The sequence below is a fragment of the Furipterus horrens genome, unplaced genomic scaffold (assembly GCF_987537825.1).
Source record: "Furipterus horrens unplaced genomic scaffold, mFurHor1.1.pri manual_scaffold_6, whole genome shotgun sequence".
NCBI classification, from domain to species: domain Eukaryota; kingdom Metazoa; phylum Chordata; class Mammalia; order Chiroptera; family Furipteridae; genus Furipterus; species Furipterus horrens.
The window spans coordinates 71984072-72004084 of record NW_028327176.1 but is presented as its reverse complement, the minus strand read 5'-3'; the positions used below and the strand labels follow the sequence as shown (position 1 = coordinate 72004084).

General features: G+C 41.2%; 1 protein-coding gene across 2 annotated transcripts in view; it reads left to right on the top strand.

The window, feature by feature from the left end:
• Positions 1-20013, top strand: part of UNC50 (unc-50 inner nuclear membrane RNA binding protein) — a 30214-nt gene that overhangs the window by 2945 nt on the left and 7256 nt on the right. For both annotated transcript variants that reach the window (XM_090281753.1, XM_090281752.1), the window contains exons 4-5: positions 18724-18863; positions 18948-19049. In XM_090281753.1, coding sequence (XP_090137879.1) covers positions 18724-18863; positions 18948-19049 — 242 coding nt within the window. The remainder of the gene's footprint in view (positions 1-18723; positions 18864-18947; positions 19050-20013) is intronic.

Genomic DNA, 20013 nt, shown 5'->3' with positions numbered 1-20013 from the left:
TGGTCATTGTGTATCAGAGAAAAGACTAGGAAGTATTTTAGTCACAGAGACCTGGGTTCAAATACCAGCTCAGTCATTTACCATTTAACTCTTAGTCTCAGACTCCTCTTTTGTAAAATGGAATTATCTATTTTGTAGGGTATTTGAGAAGCTCATGGTAGGAAAAGCATCTGGCCTATAGTACATGCTCAATAAATAGTAGCTATTAATGTTAAACAAAATTCTAAGACTGTAAGCCCTGGAGATACCAACCTTTTATCTTCCTTTATAACTTTTGACTTGTACAGTACAGGTTTTGTATGTGCTAGATAGTCAATAAATTGTTACTGTGAAATTCTAAAATCTGGCCTAAAAATGATACTGCTAATATTAGTCACATATTCATTGCCTAAATAGCCATGAAAAACATGACATACAGAAAAATTTCAATAAATAAGGCTTTCAAAGGAATCGTATAGTCTGTATTGGGTTGGCCAAAAAGTCCATATGGTTTTTTCCATAAAATAAAAGACATTTTTCATTTTCTACCAGTAACTGTTGATTTGAATATTTTGAGTATATCTTCTGTCTCCCGCTATTAGCTTCTCATGGGTAGAGGCCAGGGGTGCTGCTAAACATCTTCCAATGTGTAAGACAGCCCACGGCAAAGAATTATTTGGCCAGAATGTCAATAGTTCCAAGAAACTTCGCAAACCACTTTTGACACATTCAGTCAGTCACAGTACCTTCTCCATACACTGTACAAATCTTGTTCGTATTTCAGTTGCATTTTTACCTTTCTTGAAATAATGGCATAGTATGCCTAAAATGTGTATTTTCTTCCATCTTCAATATTAAAATGGCTGCACAAAAATTCACCGATGTTGATGTTTTGGTTTGTTTTAATGCATACTGATATAGCTGCTGTCACAGTACAGTCTTAACAAAATTGTTTGGAATGAACTTAAAGACAACTAAGCACTACTAGAGCCATTGTATGGAAAAAATGTAATGGACTCTTTTTGCCAACTCAATAAATAGCAAGTTTTCTGCCATGAATGCACTGACTTGAGGGCCACAGAAACCAAGACATTCTGGAGTTTAGTACCTTTAGTATGACTGTATATGATAGTGTAAGTTAAATAAAAAGGACTCAGTATGTTTTTGAAAGCCTGTGTTGTCTTGTAAATGGTGTGAGGAGCTAAAAATAGAAATGTTAACATGTGATTGCGGTCTTCCCAGAGGCACCAGGGAACTAGTGTGAGGAGGGGCTTGGAGTGATGCGATTGGTGATTACTAGTACCCATTGCAAAGACAGAAATATGGACAACAGGCTGCGTCTGAGAGTGCAGGGTGACACTGAATGGCCGATGAAGAGATTTGACTAGAGAAATTGGCCTTAAATGCAATTGAGAAAAAGTAATTTGATATATCTCAGAGGCTGCATGTGTAGATTTGGGGGCGAGGAGGATATGTGGAGCTTGGAGGCTTTGAAGTAAGGAAATAACACCAAATTCTCACTTTAGGAGAAATCTTTTCTGTGGCAATGGAGGCAGAGAGCTGGAGAGTGGTAAGGCTGGGTACAGTTATGGGTCAGCATGAGTAGAGGAGGCCCAGACTAGCACAGTGATCATAGGAAGAGAGGAGAGAGATGGGCTAGAGAGCTTTCTGTGGTAAGAGGTTATAATGAGGACTAGGAAGGAGAGGAGGCTGAAGCCTCCTTTGGGATGGCTGGCAAATTTTTGGTTTAGGAGAAAGTGGTGGATATTGATGAAAGATTCCAAGTTGTACTCTTGAGTTCAGGTGGCATTTTGAATATGTAGTGGAAATAAAGGTTCATTAGACATTGGGGTACATGACTCTGAACCTACAGCAGCCTGGACCAAGATGAGGATGTAACTAGCTTCATTAATGTGAACGTGGGAGGGGACAACCACAGTTGTCTTTGCGCCTTCTCAAAAGGAACGTCTGTGTGCTAGAGGTGACACTGTCACACTGAGGACAGAGGCCTGGAACGTTCCTATTTAAGGAATAACCAGAGGGGTAGGAACAGCAGCAGGACTACAGAATGGGAATTCTTGAGTAGTGAGCTAGATTCTTATTCCATTCACTTGAGGGCACATGTTTTTGTCTAAGAGGGAGAATGTATTGGTAAGTTCCAGTTTCTTTAAGCAAAGCAATATTTTGATATTTTTAAGATAACTGAGTATAGAACTGTTATAGTACTGTACTATGTTCTTCCTCTTGTTCCCTTATTTTTCCTATTTTTATTTCTAATGTAAACATACCATTTTCTTAACTGTATCCTTGAAATGAAATCACACATAAAGAAATCTATTGAACTTCTACAACTGTATTTATAATAAAAATGATCCTGTTTGTTCTTTTCCTTTAAAGGTCTATTTTTCTACTACCTGGATATTTTTTTCTTTAAATTTATTTTTAATTATAGTTGACATACAATATTATATTCGTTTCAGGTTACAACATAGTGATCAGACATTTATATATTTTACAAAGTGGTCTCCACAATAAGTGTATTAATAATCTTTTACTGTACAAAGTTGTAACGATATTATTGACTATATGTGCTCTAAATTAATTATATTTGCATTATATAGTTTATAACTGGAAGTATGTACTTCCTAAACCTATCCCCTTTCCTACCCAACCACCTCCCTTGCCCCAGCAGCCATCAGTTTGTTCTCTGTATCTATCAATTTCTCTTTTGTGTATTTTTTGTTTTGTTTTTTAGATCCCACATATAAGTGAAATCATGGTATTTGTATTTCTCTATGAAACTGATTTCATTCTTTTTTCATGGTTGAGTAATATATCATTGCATGTATATATCACATCTTCTTTATCCATTCATCTATGAATGAATACCTAGATTGCTTTCATATCTTGGCTATTGTAAATAATGCTGCAGTAAACACAGAGGTACCTATGATTTTGTTTTCTTCATATCAATAACTAGAAGTGGAATTGCTGAGTCAAACAATAGTTCTCTTTTTAATTTTTCGAAGAAACTCCATAGTGGCTGCATTAGTTTACAATGCCACCAGGAGTGTATGAGGGTTCCCTTTTCTCCACATCTTTGCCAACACTTGTTTGTTGGTTTATTAGTGATAGTCGTTATGACAGGTGTGAGGTGATATCTCATTGTGGTTTTAATTTGCATTTCCCTGACAATTAGTGATGTTGAGTGTCTTTTCATGTCTGTTGGCCAAAATAGGAAAATTTTCTTTCATTATTTTTACCAAACAGATTTCCAATTTCTTGCTTTTCCTCTTCTGGCACCCCTATGATGCGAATGTTGGAACGCTTGAAGTTGTCCCAGAGGCTGATTACACTATCCTTTTTCTTTTGGATTCTTTTTTCTTCTTGTTCGGATTGGTTTTTTGCTTCCTTATGTTCCATATCATTGACTTGATTCTTGGCCTTATTCACTCTGCTATTGTTTCCCTGTAAATTGTTCTTTATTTCAATTAGTGCACCCTTTGTTTCTGACTGGATCTTTTTTATGCTGTTGTGATCCACACTAAGTTCCTTGAGCATCCTTATAACCAGTGTTTTGAACTCTGCATCTGATAGATTGCTTATCTCCATTATGTTTAGCTCTTTTTCTGGAGTTTTGATCTGTTCTTTCATTTGAGCCATGTTTCTTTGTCTCCTTATTTTGGCAGCCTCCCTGTGTTTGCTTTTGTGTATTAGGTAGAGCTACTATGACTCCCTGGCTAAGTGTCAGTAGGGTGCAGTGGCACAGCCTCCCTTATCACCCAACCTGGGTACTCAAGGTGCGCCTTTCATGTGGGTTGAGTACACCCTCCTATTGTAGTTGAGCCTTGATTGCTGTTGGCAGGTCAATGGGAGGGATTTACCCAGGCCAGTCAGCTGCAAGGACTGGCTGTGACCACTGACCACCAACCTCCATCCTCTGTGGTGGATCAGCAGTGCAGGGGCAGGGTGGTGGTGCTCTGACGAAGTCTGTAGCTGTCCCCTGGGTGTGCTGGGGTTTCCCCGATGGTGCAAGCCAAGGTCAGCCCTCACCGGTTTTTTCCCAGGGGTTAACCTGCCTGAGCTACAAAGCAATCTAAGGTGGCTGCTGCTTGTGCTGGGCTTGGGGATTCCCTGGAGAAGCCAAGATGTGATTCTAGGGTAGGTGCTTCTAGGGCTAGACCTGAGGCCACTTAGCAAGAAGTAAGGGCACTGGGGCTCACTGAAGTCAGCTATTGCTGGTTTGAAAGGATTTAGGAAGTTGTGAAGCTTGAGTCAAGACCAGCTGTTCATATGGAAAAGCTACGGTAAACAGCTGTGAGTTGGGTGGGAAGGAGACAGGATATTCAGGGCAGGGCAAACAGTGTTAGCCAGATTGATGGAGTCTCAGATATGGCACCAGCTTCATGGCTCTGTGGCTCTGCCTGCCTTTCTGTTTGGGAGAAAGCTGTCCACCACCTCTTGCCTTGATGCCAGGTTCCTCCCTGTGTACCACTGGTGCCTTTCAAGCTGCTACCCCAGTGCTGGAGCTCAGGGAGTGAGTCTGAGTTAAGTTGTGTTAGGGATGAAGAAGCAAGCCAGTGACTCTCCAACCAGTAAGAGATAATTACCAGATGAATCATGGAAAAGGGGCGAGGAAATGACATTCTGAAGCTCCTCACACATATCTCTGGGATCAAAAGGAGGAAGATTGATGTCACCAGACACAGAGAAATGGGAAGATGTAGCTAGATAACTTTGCAAATAAGTTAGAGATAGACCTATAACTAGATTACTCTTAGTTAAATAGTTAATCGCATCAGATTGTGAAACCAAATTAACCAGTAATGGAGAAATGGGGGAGGAGAAAAGAGGGGGAGCTAATTGCATTACTATAAAACCAGTTTTCTTGGTCTACTTTGTGTGCACATTGTCCTGGCTGGTGGTGCGCCCGACTCTGCAGACTCGTGAATAAACGCCTTGCTTTACTGCTCAAGTCCTGTGTCCTCGTGTTTTATTGTGAGCATTTCTCACAGTTGGTGTGGGTTCTTTTAAGAGGAACTGCTTAGGTCTCTAGAAGTTTCTTCCACCATCTCAATCCCTGCTGGCATTTATCTTTCTGGCACTAGAACCCTGGGCTGGGAGGCCTAGTGTGGGACTGGAACTCCTAGTCCTGAGATGTCCCTCATGAATTTCTATCCACCACACATGTTTGTGGGACCAGCTTGTACCTACTTTCTGCCCCTCCTACCAGTCTTCATGGATGTGGTTTGTTTAATTTCATGTTTGTCAGACTTCCATTCAACTCCATTTCTGCCGGTTCTTTGTGATGGTTGATCTATGATATAATTTAGTTGTAATTTTGATGTGGTTGTGTGAGGAGGTGAGCTGTATTTACCTATGCTGCCATCTTAACAGACATCCCCTAGGATTTTTTTGTTTTTTTGTTTTGAATGGGATTGTTTTCTTAATTTCCCTTTATGAAAGTTTGTTATTGCTGATTGGTGTATAAAAATGCAAGCAATTTCTGAATATTTATTTTGTATCCTGCTAGTTTACTGAATTCATTTATTCTGATATTGTTACAGAGAGGGGGGTCTCCAAAAACCCTGAGAGCCTGCAGGTTGGGGGATGGCGAAAAGGGAACAGTTTTTAAGATGTCTTTGCATAACTATGGCTAGTGGCTTAGTTTCTCAGTTATGCAAATGGCTTTGGTTCTTCCAAGGCCCCAAGGAGATGGGAGGGGTTTTGACCATGGACTGGTACAGAAAGAGCATCACACGAAGCCTGTACACAGTTCTGTGAATGGTCAGAACTGGTTACCACACCCACTGCTTCAGAGGACACCGTCGGGGGTTTAAAAACAGGGGCACACATTTTAGTGGTAGAACACCATGTGCCTTTGAAAGGAGAGGGAAAACACCATGTGGCTCTTAGAAGAGGAGAACTCCATGCTGCTTTGAACGGGAGAACACCATGCGGCTTTGAAAGCACAAAGAGAGAATCATGCGTGATCCAGTGCAACACAGCACATGTTTTCCTGGACTGTTATACGAGGCTGATGACATCGTACCCCAGATCCTGAAGGAGACAGCTGACAGATTAGGGATGGGGAACTTCTGGGCATGTTTTTGGGTTCTAGCCTTTTGGGGAGCAAGGGAAGTGCTGGGCCCCGTGGGAAAACAGGGCTCTGAGCTGAAGTGCTCACTGCCCTCCCCTGGATGGAATACTCTAAATAAAGACCTGTTTTCCTCAACACTGGTTGTTGGGTTTTACACCAAGGTGCCATATGAAAGAACCCCCTTTTGCTCTGTAACTGTTTTGGTGACCCCAGATGGGACTAATGGAACCTGTAGCCAGGTTCACTCTGTAACAATACTTTTTTTGATGTATTTTAGGGTTTTTATATACAATATCATGTCATTGCAAATAATGACAATTTTATTTCTTCCTTTCCAATTTGGATGCTTTTTCTTCTCTGGTACTGTTACGGGAAATTACTGGTTGTGAGAAACTCAAGTGGCACTTGGAGAGGTGGAGGAACAAACTTTTATTCACGCATTCTGGCTCAGAGGAGTCGTCTCCAAAGGTCTGAGCCCTGAGCTGCACATGTCACAGACTTTTATGGCATTCCGCCAGCACAAGCGGAAGTCAGTGCTCATTGGCGGATTGTTCACAGGCAAACTGCTCATTGATGGATCATTCACGGGCAAACTGTTCAAAAGGTTTTCTGATGCAATATGCAAGCACAGTTATAGAAGCAGAACATGGCAGTTATTTCCCTATCAGTACCTGTAAAAAAAAAAAAAACAGTGGTGAAAGTGGACATTCTTGGTTTTTTCCTGATCTTAGAGAAAAAGCTTTCACCTCTTTGCATTTGTATATGATGTTAGCTGTAGGTTTGTTGTATGTACCAGGTCTTTATTATGTTGAAGGATGTTCTTCTCTCTGTATTCACTTTGCTGAGAGTTTTTATAAATGGATGTTGGATTTTCTCAAATTTTATTCTGTATCTATTGATTGGTCATATGACTTTTGTTCTTCATTTTGTTTATGTGGTGTATCACATTATGTAACTGATTTGTGGATATTGAACCAACCTTCCATCTTGGGAATAAATCCCACTTGATCATGGTGTATGATCCCTTTTTTTTTTTTTTTTTTTTTTTTTTTGGTGTATGATCTTTTTAATGTATTGCTGAACTTGGTTTGCTAATATTTTATTGAGGATTTTTGCATCTACTTATAGATATTTGCATATAATTTTCCTTTTTTTGGTAATGTCTTTGTCTGGTTTGGGTATCAAAATAATGCTTGTCTTATAAAATGAGCTAGGGAACTTTCCTTATTCTTAAATTTTTTGAAATAGTTTGGGAGGATAGGTATTAATTCTTCTTTAAATGTTAAGTAAAGTTCACCTGTGAAGCTGTCTGGTCTGGGCTTTTGTTTGTTGGGAGTTTTTTGAATACTGATTCAATTTTGTTAGTAGTTATCGGTTTGTTCACATCTTCTGGTTCTTCTTGACTCATCTTGGAAGATTGTATGTTTCTAGGAATTTATCCATTTCTTCCAGGTTGTCCAGTTTGTGGCCATATAATTGTTTATAATATTTTCTTATAATCAATTTATATTTCTGTGGTGTTGGGTGTCACTTCTCTTTCATTTATTATTTTATTTGGGTCCTCTTCTTTTAATCTTTGTAAGTTAAATTTATTGGGGTGACATTGGTTAATAAGATTATATAGGTTTCAAGTGTACAGTTCTGTGATACGTGATCTGTATATTGCATTGTGTGCCCACCACCCACAGTCAAATCATCTCCATCACCGTATATTTGGTCCCTTTACCCTTTATCATCCCCCTCACTGTCTTCCCTCTGGTAACCACCATACTGTTACCCGTGTCTGTGAAATTTTGTTGTTTTTTGTTTTTTCATTTGTTACTTTCAGTTTTATATTGCACGCATGAGTGAAATTATGTGGTTCTTAACTTTTTCTGACTTATTTCACTTAGCATGATAATCTCATGCTTCATGTTGTAGCAAATGGCAGTACTGTTTTATTTTTTAGTGATGAGAGAGAGAGAGATCAGTTTGTAGCACCACTTATTTATGCATTCATTTGTTGCTTCTCGTATGTACCCTGACTGGAGATCGACCTTGAAACCTTGGCTTATTGGAACAACACGCTAACCAACTGCCGCTACTTGGCTAGGGCTGTTTTATCTTTTCTTATGGCTGAGTAGTATTCCATTATATATATACTACATCTTCTTTATCCAGTCATCTAAGGACACTTCCGTGTTCCCATGCCTTGGCCACCATGAATAATGCTGCAGTGAACATAGTGATGCATCTTTGTGAATAAATGTTTTCAAGTTATTTGGGTAGATATCCAGAAGAGGGGTTGCTGGGTCATGTGGTAACTTCTTAATCTTTTGAGGAATCTCCATACTGTTTTCCATAGTGGCTGTATCAGTTTACATTCCCATCAGCAATGAATGAGGGTTCCTTTTTCTTCACAACCTTTCCAACACTTGTTAATGCTTATTTTGTTGATAACAGCTGTTCTAACAGGTGTAAGGTGGTATCTCATTGTAGTTTTGATTTGGATTTTTCTAATAGTTAGTGAAGTTGAGCATCTTTTCATATATATGATGGTCATTTTTATGTCTTCTTGGGAGAGGTATCTCCCAAAGAAGGTCCTCTGCCCTTTTTTAAATCTTATTTATTGATTGATGTGGTGGTGGGGGGGGGGGAAGATATCAATTTGTTTTTTGACTTATTTAAACATTCATTGGTTGCTTCTTGTATGTGCCCTGACCAGGGCTCGAACTCACAACATTGGTGTAACAGGACATGTTCTAACTAACTGAGCTACCTAGCCAGGGTCTGTCATTTTGTAAATTGGATTGTTTGGTGTTGAGTTTTTTGAATTTTTTATACATTTTGGATATTAACGCCTTGTCAAAGCTGTTTGCAAATATCTTCCATGTGGTTGGTTGTCTTTTTGTTTTGTCAGTAGTTTCTTTTGCTGTGCATATGCTTTTTCAGTTTGATATAGTCCCATTCATTTTTGCCTTTACTTCCTTTGCCTTTAGGGTCAAATTCACAAAATATTCTCTAAGACCAAGGTCTGTAAGTTTAGCACTTATGTTTTCTTCTATGTAATTTGTTGTTTCAGATTTTATATTTAGGTCTTTGATCCATTTTGAGTTAATTTTTGTTTATGGGGACAAACTGTAGTCTAGTTGCATTTTTATCATTTGGCTTCCAGGTTTCCTCTCTTTTTCTTGATGAGTCTGGCTCAAGGTGTTTCAATTTTGTTTATCTTTTCAAAGACTCAGTTCTAGGTTTTATTGATCTTTTCTATTGTTTTTCCCTGAGTCTTTTAATTTATTTCCTCTCAGATCTGTATTATTTCCTTACTTTTGCTAACTTTGAGCCTTGCTTTTTCTTTTCTAGTCCCTTTTGTTATCAGGTTAGATTGTTTATTTTGAGATTTTTCTTGTTTCTTGAAGTAGGCCTGTATTGCTATGAGCTTCCCCCTCTTGGGACTGTTTTCGCTGTGTCTCATAGATATTTGGGTCTTTTTTCCATCTTTCTCAAGGTATGTGTCTTGATTTCTTTTTGATCTTGTTGTTAACCAGTTCATTGTTTAGTAGCATGTTTTTTAGCCTCCATGTTTGTGTTTTTTTTGGTTTTCTTCTTCTAATTGATTTCTGTGTATTACCATTGTGATCAGAAAAGATACCTGATACACTTTCAGTCTTCATAAATTTACTGAGATTTATTTTGTGGCCCAACACATGGTCTGTCATGGAAAATGTTCAGTGTGCACTTGAAATAAGTATATTCTGCTGCTTTTGGATGAAATATACTAAAAATATCAATTGTAAGTTCATCTGGCCTAATGTGTCATTCAGGGCCTCCGTTTTCTTGATTTTTTTTTGTCAGTGGGGTGTGAAAGTTCCCTACCGTTACTGTAATACTGTTGATCTCTCCCTTTATGATTGTCAATATTTTCTTTATATATTGCTTCTACATTGAGCACATTGTTGTTTACAAGTTATATCCTCTTGTTGTATTGATCTGTTTATCATTATGAAATGCCCTTCTCTCCTTACAGCTTTTGTTTTAAAGTCTATTTTGTCTGATACAGGTGTTGCTACCCCACCTTTTAATTTTGTTTCCATTTACAAAAGGTACTTTTTTCTGTCCTTTTACTTTCAGTGTGTGTGGTTTTGATCTGGAAGTGGATCTCTTGTAGGCAGCCTATGTACAGGTTTTGTTTTTTTAATCCATTCAGGCACCCTATGTCTATTAATTGGAACACTTAGTCTATTTACATTGAAAGTAATTTGATAGGTATGTCATTATTGCCATTTTATCAGTTGTTTTCTGATTGTTTCTGTAGCTTTTCTCTGCTCCTTTCTTCTCTCTTGCTTTCTTCTCTTCTATGTTGATGATTTTCTGTAGTGTTATATTTGAATTCCTTTCTTTTTATTTTCATGTATATCTCTTGTAGATTTTTGGTTTGTAGTTACCATGTACTTCCTATATACCAGGGTATGTTTATGTCAGAATGTTTTAAGTTAATGGTCACTTAAATTCAAACTATCTATAATCACTATAATTTTACTCCCTCCACATTTGTTTTTGTCATTATTTTTTACTACTTTTGTATGTGTGTTTGTGTATATTTCTTAATTTATTGTTGTAATTACACGTGGTCTTCTTAGTTTTCTCTTTTAATCTTTGTACCAGCTTCGTTGATCCACATTTTTTACTATGTGTTTGCTTTCTTCAGTGAGATTTTTTTTCTTTCCTATATTTTGTTATTCATATATTTTATCTTTTCTACTTAAAGAAGCCCCTTTAACATTTCTTGTATACTGGTTTTGTGATGATGAACTTGTTCAACACTTTTTATTTGGGATACTCTGTTTCTTCTTCAATTCTAAATGATATTCTACTGGTTAGTGTGATCTTGTAGGTTTTGGCCTTTCATCACTTTGAATATTTGTGTCAATTCCTTTTGGCCTGCAGAGTTTCTGTTAAGATAGCAGCTGATAATCTTATGGGGGCTCCCTTGTACCTGATTGCTTTTCTTTTTCTACATTTAAAATTCTTTCTTTGTTTTTGACCTTTAGCATTTTAATTTTGACATGTTTTGGTGTGGGTTTATCTTGTTTGTGACTCTGCACTTCCTGGACTTGTATGTTTATTTCCTTTGCCAGCTTATGTAAATTTTTCGTCATTATTTCTTCAAATAGGTTTCCAGTCCATTTTTTTCTGTCTTCTCCATCTAGGACCCCTATGGTATGAATATTGGTAGGCTTGATGTTGTCCCACATGTCTCTTAAATTATCCTCATTTTTTAAAGTTCTTTTTCTTTTTGCTGTTCCTATTGTGTGTTTCTTACTACCTTACCTCCCACATTCGATCCTCTGCTTCATCTAACATGATCTTGATTTGCACTAATGTACATATTTTTCATTGCAGTTATTCTTCAGTTCTGATTGGTTCTTGTTTTTGTTTTCTGTCTTTTTTGTTTATGCCTCTATATCTTTGTTGAGGTTTTCCCTGAATTTATCTATTCTTCTCCCAAGTTCACTGCACAGTGTTATAACCAGTGTTTTCAACTCTGTATCTGGTAGATTGCTAGTCTCCCATTTCATTTAGTTCCTCTGGAGTTTTGCCCTTTTATTTAGAACTTGTTTGTTCCCTCATTTGGTTGACCCCCTGTGTTTATTTCCATGTACAAGGTACATATGGTATGTCTCCTGGTCTTGATAGAAAGTGTCCAATCTTTCCAGTCATCTGAGCCAGTTGCTCCAGGGGTGTGTAGTTGTACCTTGATTGTTGTTGGCATGTCATTGGGTGGGGGCGACCCTCAGGCTGACTGGCTATGAAGGCTGGACATGACTACAGTGGATGAGCTGTTGTGTGGGCGATGACCTCACAGATTGGGTGTTGTTTAGCAGGGCTTTGGTGCCAGCCTAGGCTACCCTTTGGGTGTGCCATTTGTGGAGCTGGTTGGGTGATTCTCTGGTGTGGTCTGAAGCAGCCACCAGGGGTGTTGGGGCTGGAGCCTCTTAGGAGTGGTTCCAGTGCAGGCCAAGGTGAGCTACCACTTGTGCTGGGTTTGGTGCCTCTTGGTAGGAGCTACAAAGTGATCTGTAGTTGATTGTTGCTTGTGCTGGGCTTGGAGGTGCTGGGAATGGTTACACTTTTGAAAACTGATGTTGCCTGCCACTTGTGCTATGATTGGGGCCCTTTGCTGGGCACTACGATGCAAACGGAGATCAGCTGCCACTTAACCCAGGATTGGGGCCACCTGATGGAAGTTAGAATGCAAGCTGAGACTGGTTTCTGTTGGTACTGAGCTTGGGGCCGCTTGGGAAGAACTGCAGTGCACACTGAGGCGAGGCTGGCTGCTGCTCCGTTTGGGGTTTGCAGAGCTTTGAGAAAGTCTGCAACGCAAGTATGGGACAGCCACCACTTGTGAGGATTTTAGATTTTGGGGAAAGTCTGCAGCGCAAGCCAGGGCAGGCAGCCTGTGTGGAGGAGCTGCTTGAAAAGGTAAGGGCCCAGTGAGTGACTTGAGTGGGGTCTTCGGGAATGATCAGGTCAAAGCAAACAATGTTTGTTTTATGAAGAGCACCATAGATTTCGTGCCCATACGCACAGGGCTGGTTGGGTGGGAGGAGAATCAACATAGGAACAAGAGCACCTGCCAGTGCTTTTGTTCCTGGTGAGAGTTGTCCCGACCCTTGCCCCTCCAGCCTTCACTCTGAAGTTAGTCAACTGGGCTCCTATCTATTTCTGGCACTGTTCGGGTTGCAGCCCCTGCACTGGAGTTGAAGGGTGAATAAGTTCGTGAGTGAGTGAGTGAGTGAGAGAGTGAGTCTGTCTGCATGGTCCCCTTAAGAGCAGCGCCTTAGTCTCTGGCAGTAGCCCTTTTTACCTTTGGACACAGTCCTGGCTGGTTTGCACAGCCAAGTATTATAGTGTTATGGGGACTCCTCTTCCAAGCACTGGGTGACCCCATCTGGGGAGTGCACTGTGGGGCTGTGACTCCTTGCTCCTCAGGGTGGACCTCTGCAGCCAGCATACCATACCCCTCACATTTCATAATTGCCACACCATGGTTATGGGACCTGCCTGGTCCCAGTATCCACCCCTCCTGCAGTCTTAACGTGGCTGCGGCTGCTTTATATCTTTAATTATAGCAGTTCTGTTCAGCTAGACTTCAGGTGGTTCTCAATGGTTGTTCTATAATTTAGTTGTGATTTTGGTGTGATCATGGGAGGAAGTGAGCTCCAAGTTGACCTATTCCGCCATCTTGACCAGTGGTTGGTCTCTCTCTTTTTTTTTTTTATCTTTTTTCTGTTTGCTAGTTTAGTTGGGTGATTTCCATTTTCTTGTCGTCCAGCTCATGGGCACATTCTTTTGCATTAACTAATCTGCTCTTGATTCATTCCCTGTAGTGTATTTTTCACTTCCGTTATTGTAATGTTCAATTTGGTTTGGTTTTATTTTCTCTCTCTTTGCTGATGTTCTTACTCAGTTCACCTCTGCTTCTTCAGAGTTTATTGGGCATCCTTACCAGTGTTTTGAACTATTTATCTAGTAGATTGCTTGTTCCATTTCATTTACTTCTTTTTCTGGGATTTTATGCTGGTCTTTTGTTTAAAACATTTTTGTCTCATTTTGGTTCTCTGTTTATTGTTTCTATGAATTAGGCAAAACAGCGACCTTTCCCTGTCTTGAAGGAGTGGCCTTGGGTAGGAGCTTTCCCTTTGCAAACAGCATGCATCGGGTGTCTGGCAGGACAGCTGGAGCTGGAGCATTTGCGTGCTATAGGGGGCCCCGGGGTCAAGCTGCACTAGGGCTGCCTTGGCCAGCTGGTTGGAGTTGGAGCAGGCACAGGCTATGTGGAGTCTCAGGGACAAGCTAGTCGGGGCTGCCCTGGCAGACCATCTGGGACTACATATAGTTGGAGCCAGCTCAGGCCAGAGGCGTCCTGGGGTTGGGCCTCCCTGGGGCCATGTTGACAGGCTGGCTTGAGCTGTAGTTGGATGGTCTAGGACTGTGGGGAGTCCCAGGGGCAAGCTACATCAGGTGCTGCTGTAGGGACACCCAGGGGCAATCCACGCCAAAACTGCCTTGGCAGGTCATTTGGAGCTATAGTTGGAATGGGCTCAGGTTGTGGGGAGTCCTGGGGGCAGGCTGCACCAGGGCCACCTTGGCAGGCCGGTTGGAGCTGTAGCCAGCATAGTATGTGGAAGTCCCAGGGACAAGCCATACTGGAGTAGGAGCTATAGCTAGAGCATGTGTGAACCATGGGAAGTTCTAGGGGCAGACTATGCTGGGGTCACCTTGGAAGGTTGGCTGGAAGCTATAGCTGGAGCAGGCCACTGGGAGACCTGGGGACAAGCCAAGGAGATGATGTGTGCCTGAAAGCCTTGGCCAGCCTTGCTAGAGTGCCTGGATCGTGGTCCAGCCCATGTGGTGAAGCAGGTGGGGAAGGGCGACAGTTGGTGCTCTGTGGTGCCTCTGACACTGGAGAGAGTTCCCACAGTCCCACAGCTCCCCTCCCTTTCGGCAGACGGTCTAGGTGCCTTTTAAACCAATTTTTTCACCATGTCCTAGAGCATGTGATTCTGCATGGGCCCTTCAGTGCAACCCTTCCTACTTCAGGTTATTGTGTGGGAGGTGGGGTTCCCACTGTACTGGTACCGTGTCTGTCTCTGCTACTGTTTCTTTATGGTCTCCCTCTCTCTCATTTGTTGTGCAGAAGCCGTTTAGTCAGCCCTCCATTCTTCTTCAGGGGAAATTGTCCGTGGGTGTAAATTCTGTATGTTCACGGGAGGAGGTCTTACTATGCTCCATCTTAGGCCAGACGCCAATAGTTTACTTTTTATTTATTCATAATTTAACTAAACTTGTGGCCCATGCTGTGGGACTGTGGCATAAGCTTGAATAATTGTTCTTATGGCTAGACATGTCATTGGCCACTCTGTTATTAGTTCCGCCTCACTCTCTCACCTTAAGCCTTGGATCTATTCTCTGTCTGCATTCTGTAGGTCAGCAGTCCCAGCCTTTTTGGCACCAGGGGACTGGTTTCATGGAAGACAGTTTTCCCACGGACTGCGGTGAGGGGATGGCTTCCTGGATGATTCAGGTGCATTATATTCAAGCTCACCTCCTGCTGTGCAGCCCTGTTCCTAACAGACCTGGAGTGGTACTGCGGGAGGTTGGGGACCCCTGCTATAGGTGATCTCATTCCGGCCCTTGTCTTTAAATATCATCTACACCCTAATGGGTTTATATCTTGTTTGGCCCTCTTCTCTGAACTCTAGACTTTTTAATATTTATTTATTCTTAGAGGAAAAGGGAGGAAGAGAGGGAAAGAAACATTGATCAATTGCCTCTTGAACACACCCCGACAGGGAACCAAACCTGCAACCCAGGAATGTGCTCTGATCAGGAATCGAGCCTCCCTTTCACTTGGTGGGGCAATGCCAAGCAAATGGAGCCACACTGGTCAGTGATAAATAAACTCTAGACTTAATATATAATATATTAAGTATATGTTATTACCTTGTTACAGTACCATTTCTTTTCCCTTTGCTCCCCTCTGCCCAGAACCCCCCCCCCCCTTCCCTCCAGCAATCACACCGCCCTTAGTTCATGTCCAAAGGTCGTGTATGTAAGTTCTTTGGCTTCACCCCTTCCTATATTATTAACTTCCCTTGTTTATTTTGTACCAACCAATTATACTTCTTAATCCCCACACCATTTCCCCATTTCTCCCCCTTCCTCCTCCCAGCTGATAACCCTCCAAATGATCCCATACCTATGATTCTGTTCCTACTTTGCTTTGCTTAATTGGATTTTGTTATTTTTTAGATTCAGTTGTTCATAGTTGTGAGTTTGTTGTCATTTTTAAGTTCATAGTTTAGATCTTTTTCTTAAGTAAGTCCCTTTAGCATTTCACATAATAATGGCTTGCTGATGGTGAACTCCTTTAGCTTTACCTTGTTTGGGAAGCACGTTATCTGCCCTTCAATTCTGAATGAGAGCTATGCTGGATAGAGTAATTTAGGTTGTAGGTCTTCACTTTTCATCACATTGAATACTTCTTGCCAGTCCCTTCTTGCCTGCAAAGTTTCTTTTGAGAAATCAGCTGATAGTTTTATGGGCACCCCTTTGTAGGTAACTCTGCTTTTCTTTTGCTGCTTTTAAGATTCTCTCTTTATCTTGAACCTTTGGCATTTTAATTATGATCAGTCTTGGTGTGGTCATCTTTGAGTTTAGCTTCTTTGGGACTCTGCTTCCTGGGCTTGTATGTATGTATATTTCCTTCGCCAAATTTGGGGAGTTTTCCTTCATTATTTTTTCACATAAGCTTTCAATTTCTTGCTCTTCCTCTTCTTCTGGCATCCCTATGAATCCAATGTTGGCACTTTTAAAGTTGTCCCAGAGGTTCCTAAGCCTCTGCTCATTTTTTGCAATTCTTGTTTCCTCATTCTTCACTGGTTGACTATTTTTCTTATGTTCCAAGTCATTGATTTGAACCCTGGTTTTCTTCCCTTCTCCCTTGGTTTTGTGTGGATTTTCCTTCGTTTCATTTAGCATAGCCTTCAGTTCTTCCATTATGTGTTTGCCATATTTAAGCATATCTGTTAAGCCTGTGAGCATCTTTATCACCAGTGTTTTGAACTCTTCATCTGTTAGGTTGGCTATCTCCTCATTGCTTAGTTCTCCAATGGAACCTTAATCTGTACCCTCTTTTGGGCCATACTTGTCTCCTCGTCTTGACAGGCTCCTGTGTTTGTTTGCCTCTGTGTCTTAGGTATAGAGCTGTCGCACTTGGTACATTGTGAGGGGCAGAGCCGTAGGTATTCTTCAGTACAGGCGACCTGTTTCACCACATTGTGGCACAGTACGTGGGGGAGGGGTCTGAGAGGGAACAATGCCGCTTGCTCAGCACTCCCCCCTCTTCCAGGCACTTCTCCCACTTCTGTATGGGACTGGCGCCCCTCTAGCTGCTGCCCTGGCCGTCGTTCCCGGAGTGGGTGGGTTTGCGGATGTTCTAGGACCGTGGGGGCCCTTTAAACAAGCGGACTCTGCTGAGAGACCGGCAGTTTCTTCCTGCCCTACCCCCACTGGTTTGCACAGACAGAAGCAACGAGGCGGTGCTGGGACAGTGAGCTACACTCTCTGGTCTGGTGCTGAGAGTGCTCCCCAGGTGTCCCTCCCAACTTCTTAAAATGTGGGACTGCGCTTTCCGCTGGCCTGTCGCTGCCGCCGCCACCACCACACCGCATCCTCTCTGCCCCAGCTCCTCCGCCCCTCCTACCTGTCTGGATGAGTATTTCTTCTTTATATCTTTGTTTGTTGGACTTCCATGCAGTTTGATTTTCTGGAACTTCTGGTTTTCTCTAGTTTTGAGGTAGTTGTATTCCTTCTTAGTTGTGGAGGAGACGCAGCGTGTCTGTCTAGGCCTCCATCTTGGCAGGAAGTCTATATATAATTTCTTATTCTGTACTAATTGGCATCTTTCACGTAACAGATCCAAATTCAAACTCCCTGTCCCCAAACCATTCTTTCAGCAGCCATTTCCACCTCAGTCCATGGCAGCTCAATCTTCCATTAGTTTAAAGCAGTGGTTCTCAACCTGTGGGTCACGACCCCTTTGGGGGTCGACTGACCCTTTCACAGGGGTCGCCTAAGACCATCGGAAAACACACATATAATTACATATTCCTTTTGTGATTAATCACTATGCTTTAATTATGTTCAATTTGTAACAAAATACATCCTGCATATCAGGTATTTACATTATGATTCATAACAGCAGCAAAATTACAGTTAAGAAGTAGCAACGAAAATAATTTTATGGTTGGGGGTCACCACAAGATGAGGAACTGTATTCAAGGGTTATGGCATTAGGAAGGTTGAGAACCACTGGTTTAAAGCAAAGATCTCTCAGTCACCCTTTACTTTTTTCCCTCATACTCCACATCCAGCACTTAAATCCTGTTGGAGCTGCCTTCTTGTCCGTCATGTCCCACCTCCACTGCTACCACCCTGTTGTTCATCTCTCACAGTAGCCTCTCAGCTGGTCTCTCCACTTCCACTTTTGTTCCTGTAGTCTGCTCTCAGAGTGGTAGGCAGAGGAGCCTGGTCAGAACAGTAAGACCCTTCTGGGAAATTCAGTGATTTTATTTCACTAAGAGTAAAATATAGAGGTCTTAAAATGTCCACTGCCTCTGAAGATCTGGCTCCCTATTTGTTTTCTGATTTCATCTCCTGCTAGTCTGCTCACCTGCTCCTGGCACACTGGTCTCACCCACTCCTCAGACATGTAGGCACCCTGCCACCTCCCCTGTACTGCACAGTCTCCTCTACCTCTGTGCTTGGCCTCCCTCTGCCTGAATGCTCTCCCCTGGGAAATTCGTGTCACTGCCCTTGGGTCTTCACCCAGGTGTGTTACTTTCTTGTGACCATCAAATGTAATACTGCATTTCAACTGTATTCTCTAGTCTTCTTTACTGTTTTTCCCATAGCACCATCCAACATATTTATATTCTATTGTCACTTGATTCCCACTGGATTGAAGGCACAGATTTTAGTCTGTATTGTTAATTACTGTAACTCCAGTGTATGAAATAACGCTTGGTACATAGAAGGCAGTCAGCAAACATTTATAGATTTTTATTGTATTATGAAAAATTTTTAATTTTGCTCTTCAGGTTTATCTCTAATAAATATTTAGTGAAACGACAGAGCAGAGACTATGATGTGGAGTGGGGCTATGCCTTCGATGTGCATTTGAACGCTTTTTATCCTCTCCTAGTCATTCTACATTTTATCCAACTTTTTTTCATCAACCGTAAGTACCAGTTACTTCTCAGAATATTATTCAAGTCTTTATTGTATGCAATGAAGAGAGTCATTATCTGCATCTCTTCAGCAGATGTCATCCTAACAGACACATTTATTGGATATTTGGTTGGAAATACCTTATGGTTGATTGCAGTTGGCTATTACATCTATGTAACGTTCCTGGGATACAGTGGTAAGTAATTAATTTTTTTGGTTGACTGAAAAAATAACAGGGAGGGGGAAGGTTGTAACACTAATACAATTAGCTTATGATTATGGAGCCCTTGTCAGCACTGTCCCAAGAACTTTATATGGATTATGTCATTTAATCTTCATAATTATATAACATAGTTTACTTAACCCTATTTTTCAAATGAGGAAAACACAGAGATAAGTAACTTGGTTATGGTCACACATCTCAAAAGTGGCATGGCGGGTGTGTAACAGATTTTACCATTTCAAGGAACCCTATTAAACCGTATTGATTATCTCCACGTTACCTACTGGAAGCCATGAGCAGTTTCCTCTTTCCCTAGGCTTTCAGGTTCTGGGTCACCAGTGACAGGTCAGAGGAAAGGGCTGGTGGGATGAATGGGCACATAGGCATATTAACTTAAGTGTTTGAAACCTTTGCCTCATTTTCCAGTTTTATGATCACTGTGTGGTCCTGTAAATGATCCCAGAAGATCAGGCCCAACCTCTGACCTGAGGATGTGTGTACAAATTTCTTGTTAAATCCTATCAGTTCATTTTTCTTAATATGAATGAGAAACATATTTACATTATTCTTAAATGATTTCCATTAAATAGAGCTAAATTAAATCTAGCGATCTTACATATTTTTTAACCCTTCCTTTCCTGTCACTCTGGATGATTAGGACTTTACTGTAAATGCAAACTACTACTGGTCAGGACTGTTCCCACCCTCTTGGCTGCTTTGCCCAAGACCACTTAACCCCCTGAAATTGTAGTGCCTTGTTTGATATATTGTGGTCCTTTCTCCAGTTCAGGGGAGATGTTTGTGTCATGTCATTATCATGATTAACATGCTGTAAGATTGTGGTTTCTCTGAGTGGAGTTTTGATCCCTCTCCTGATAAGTTCCTATAGTTTAGAACAGTTTTGAGTACAGCTCAGTAGTATGATTCTGGCGACACA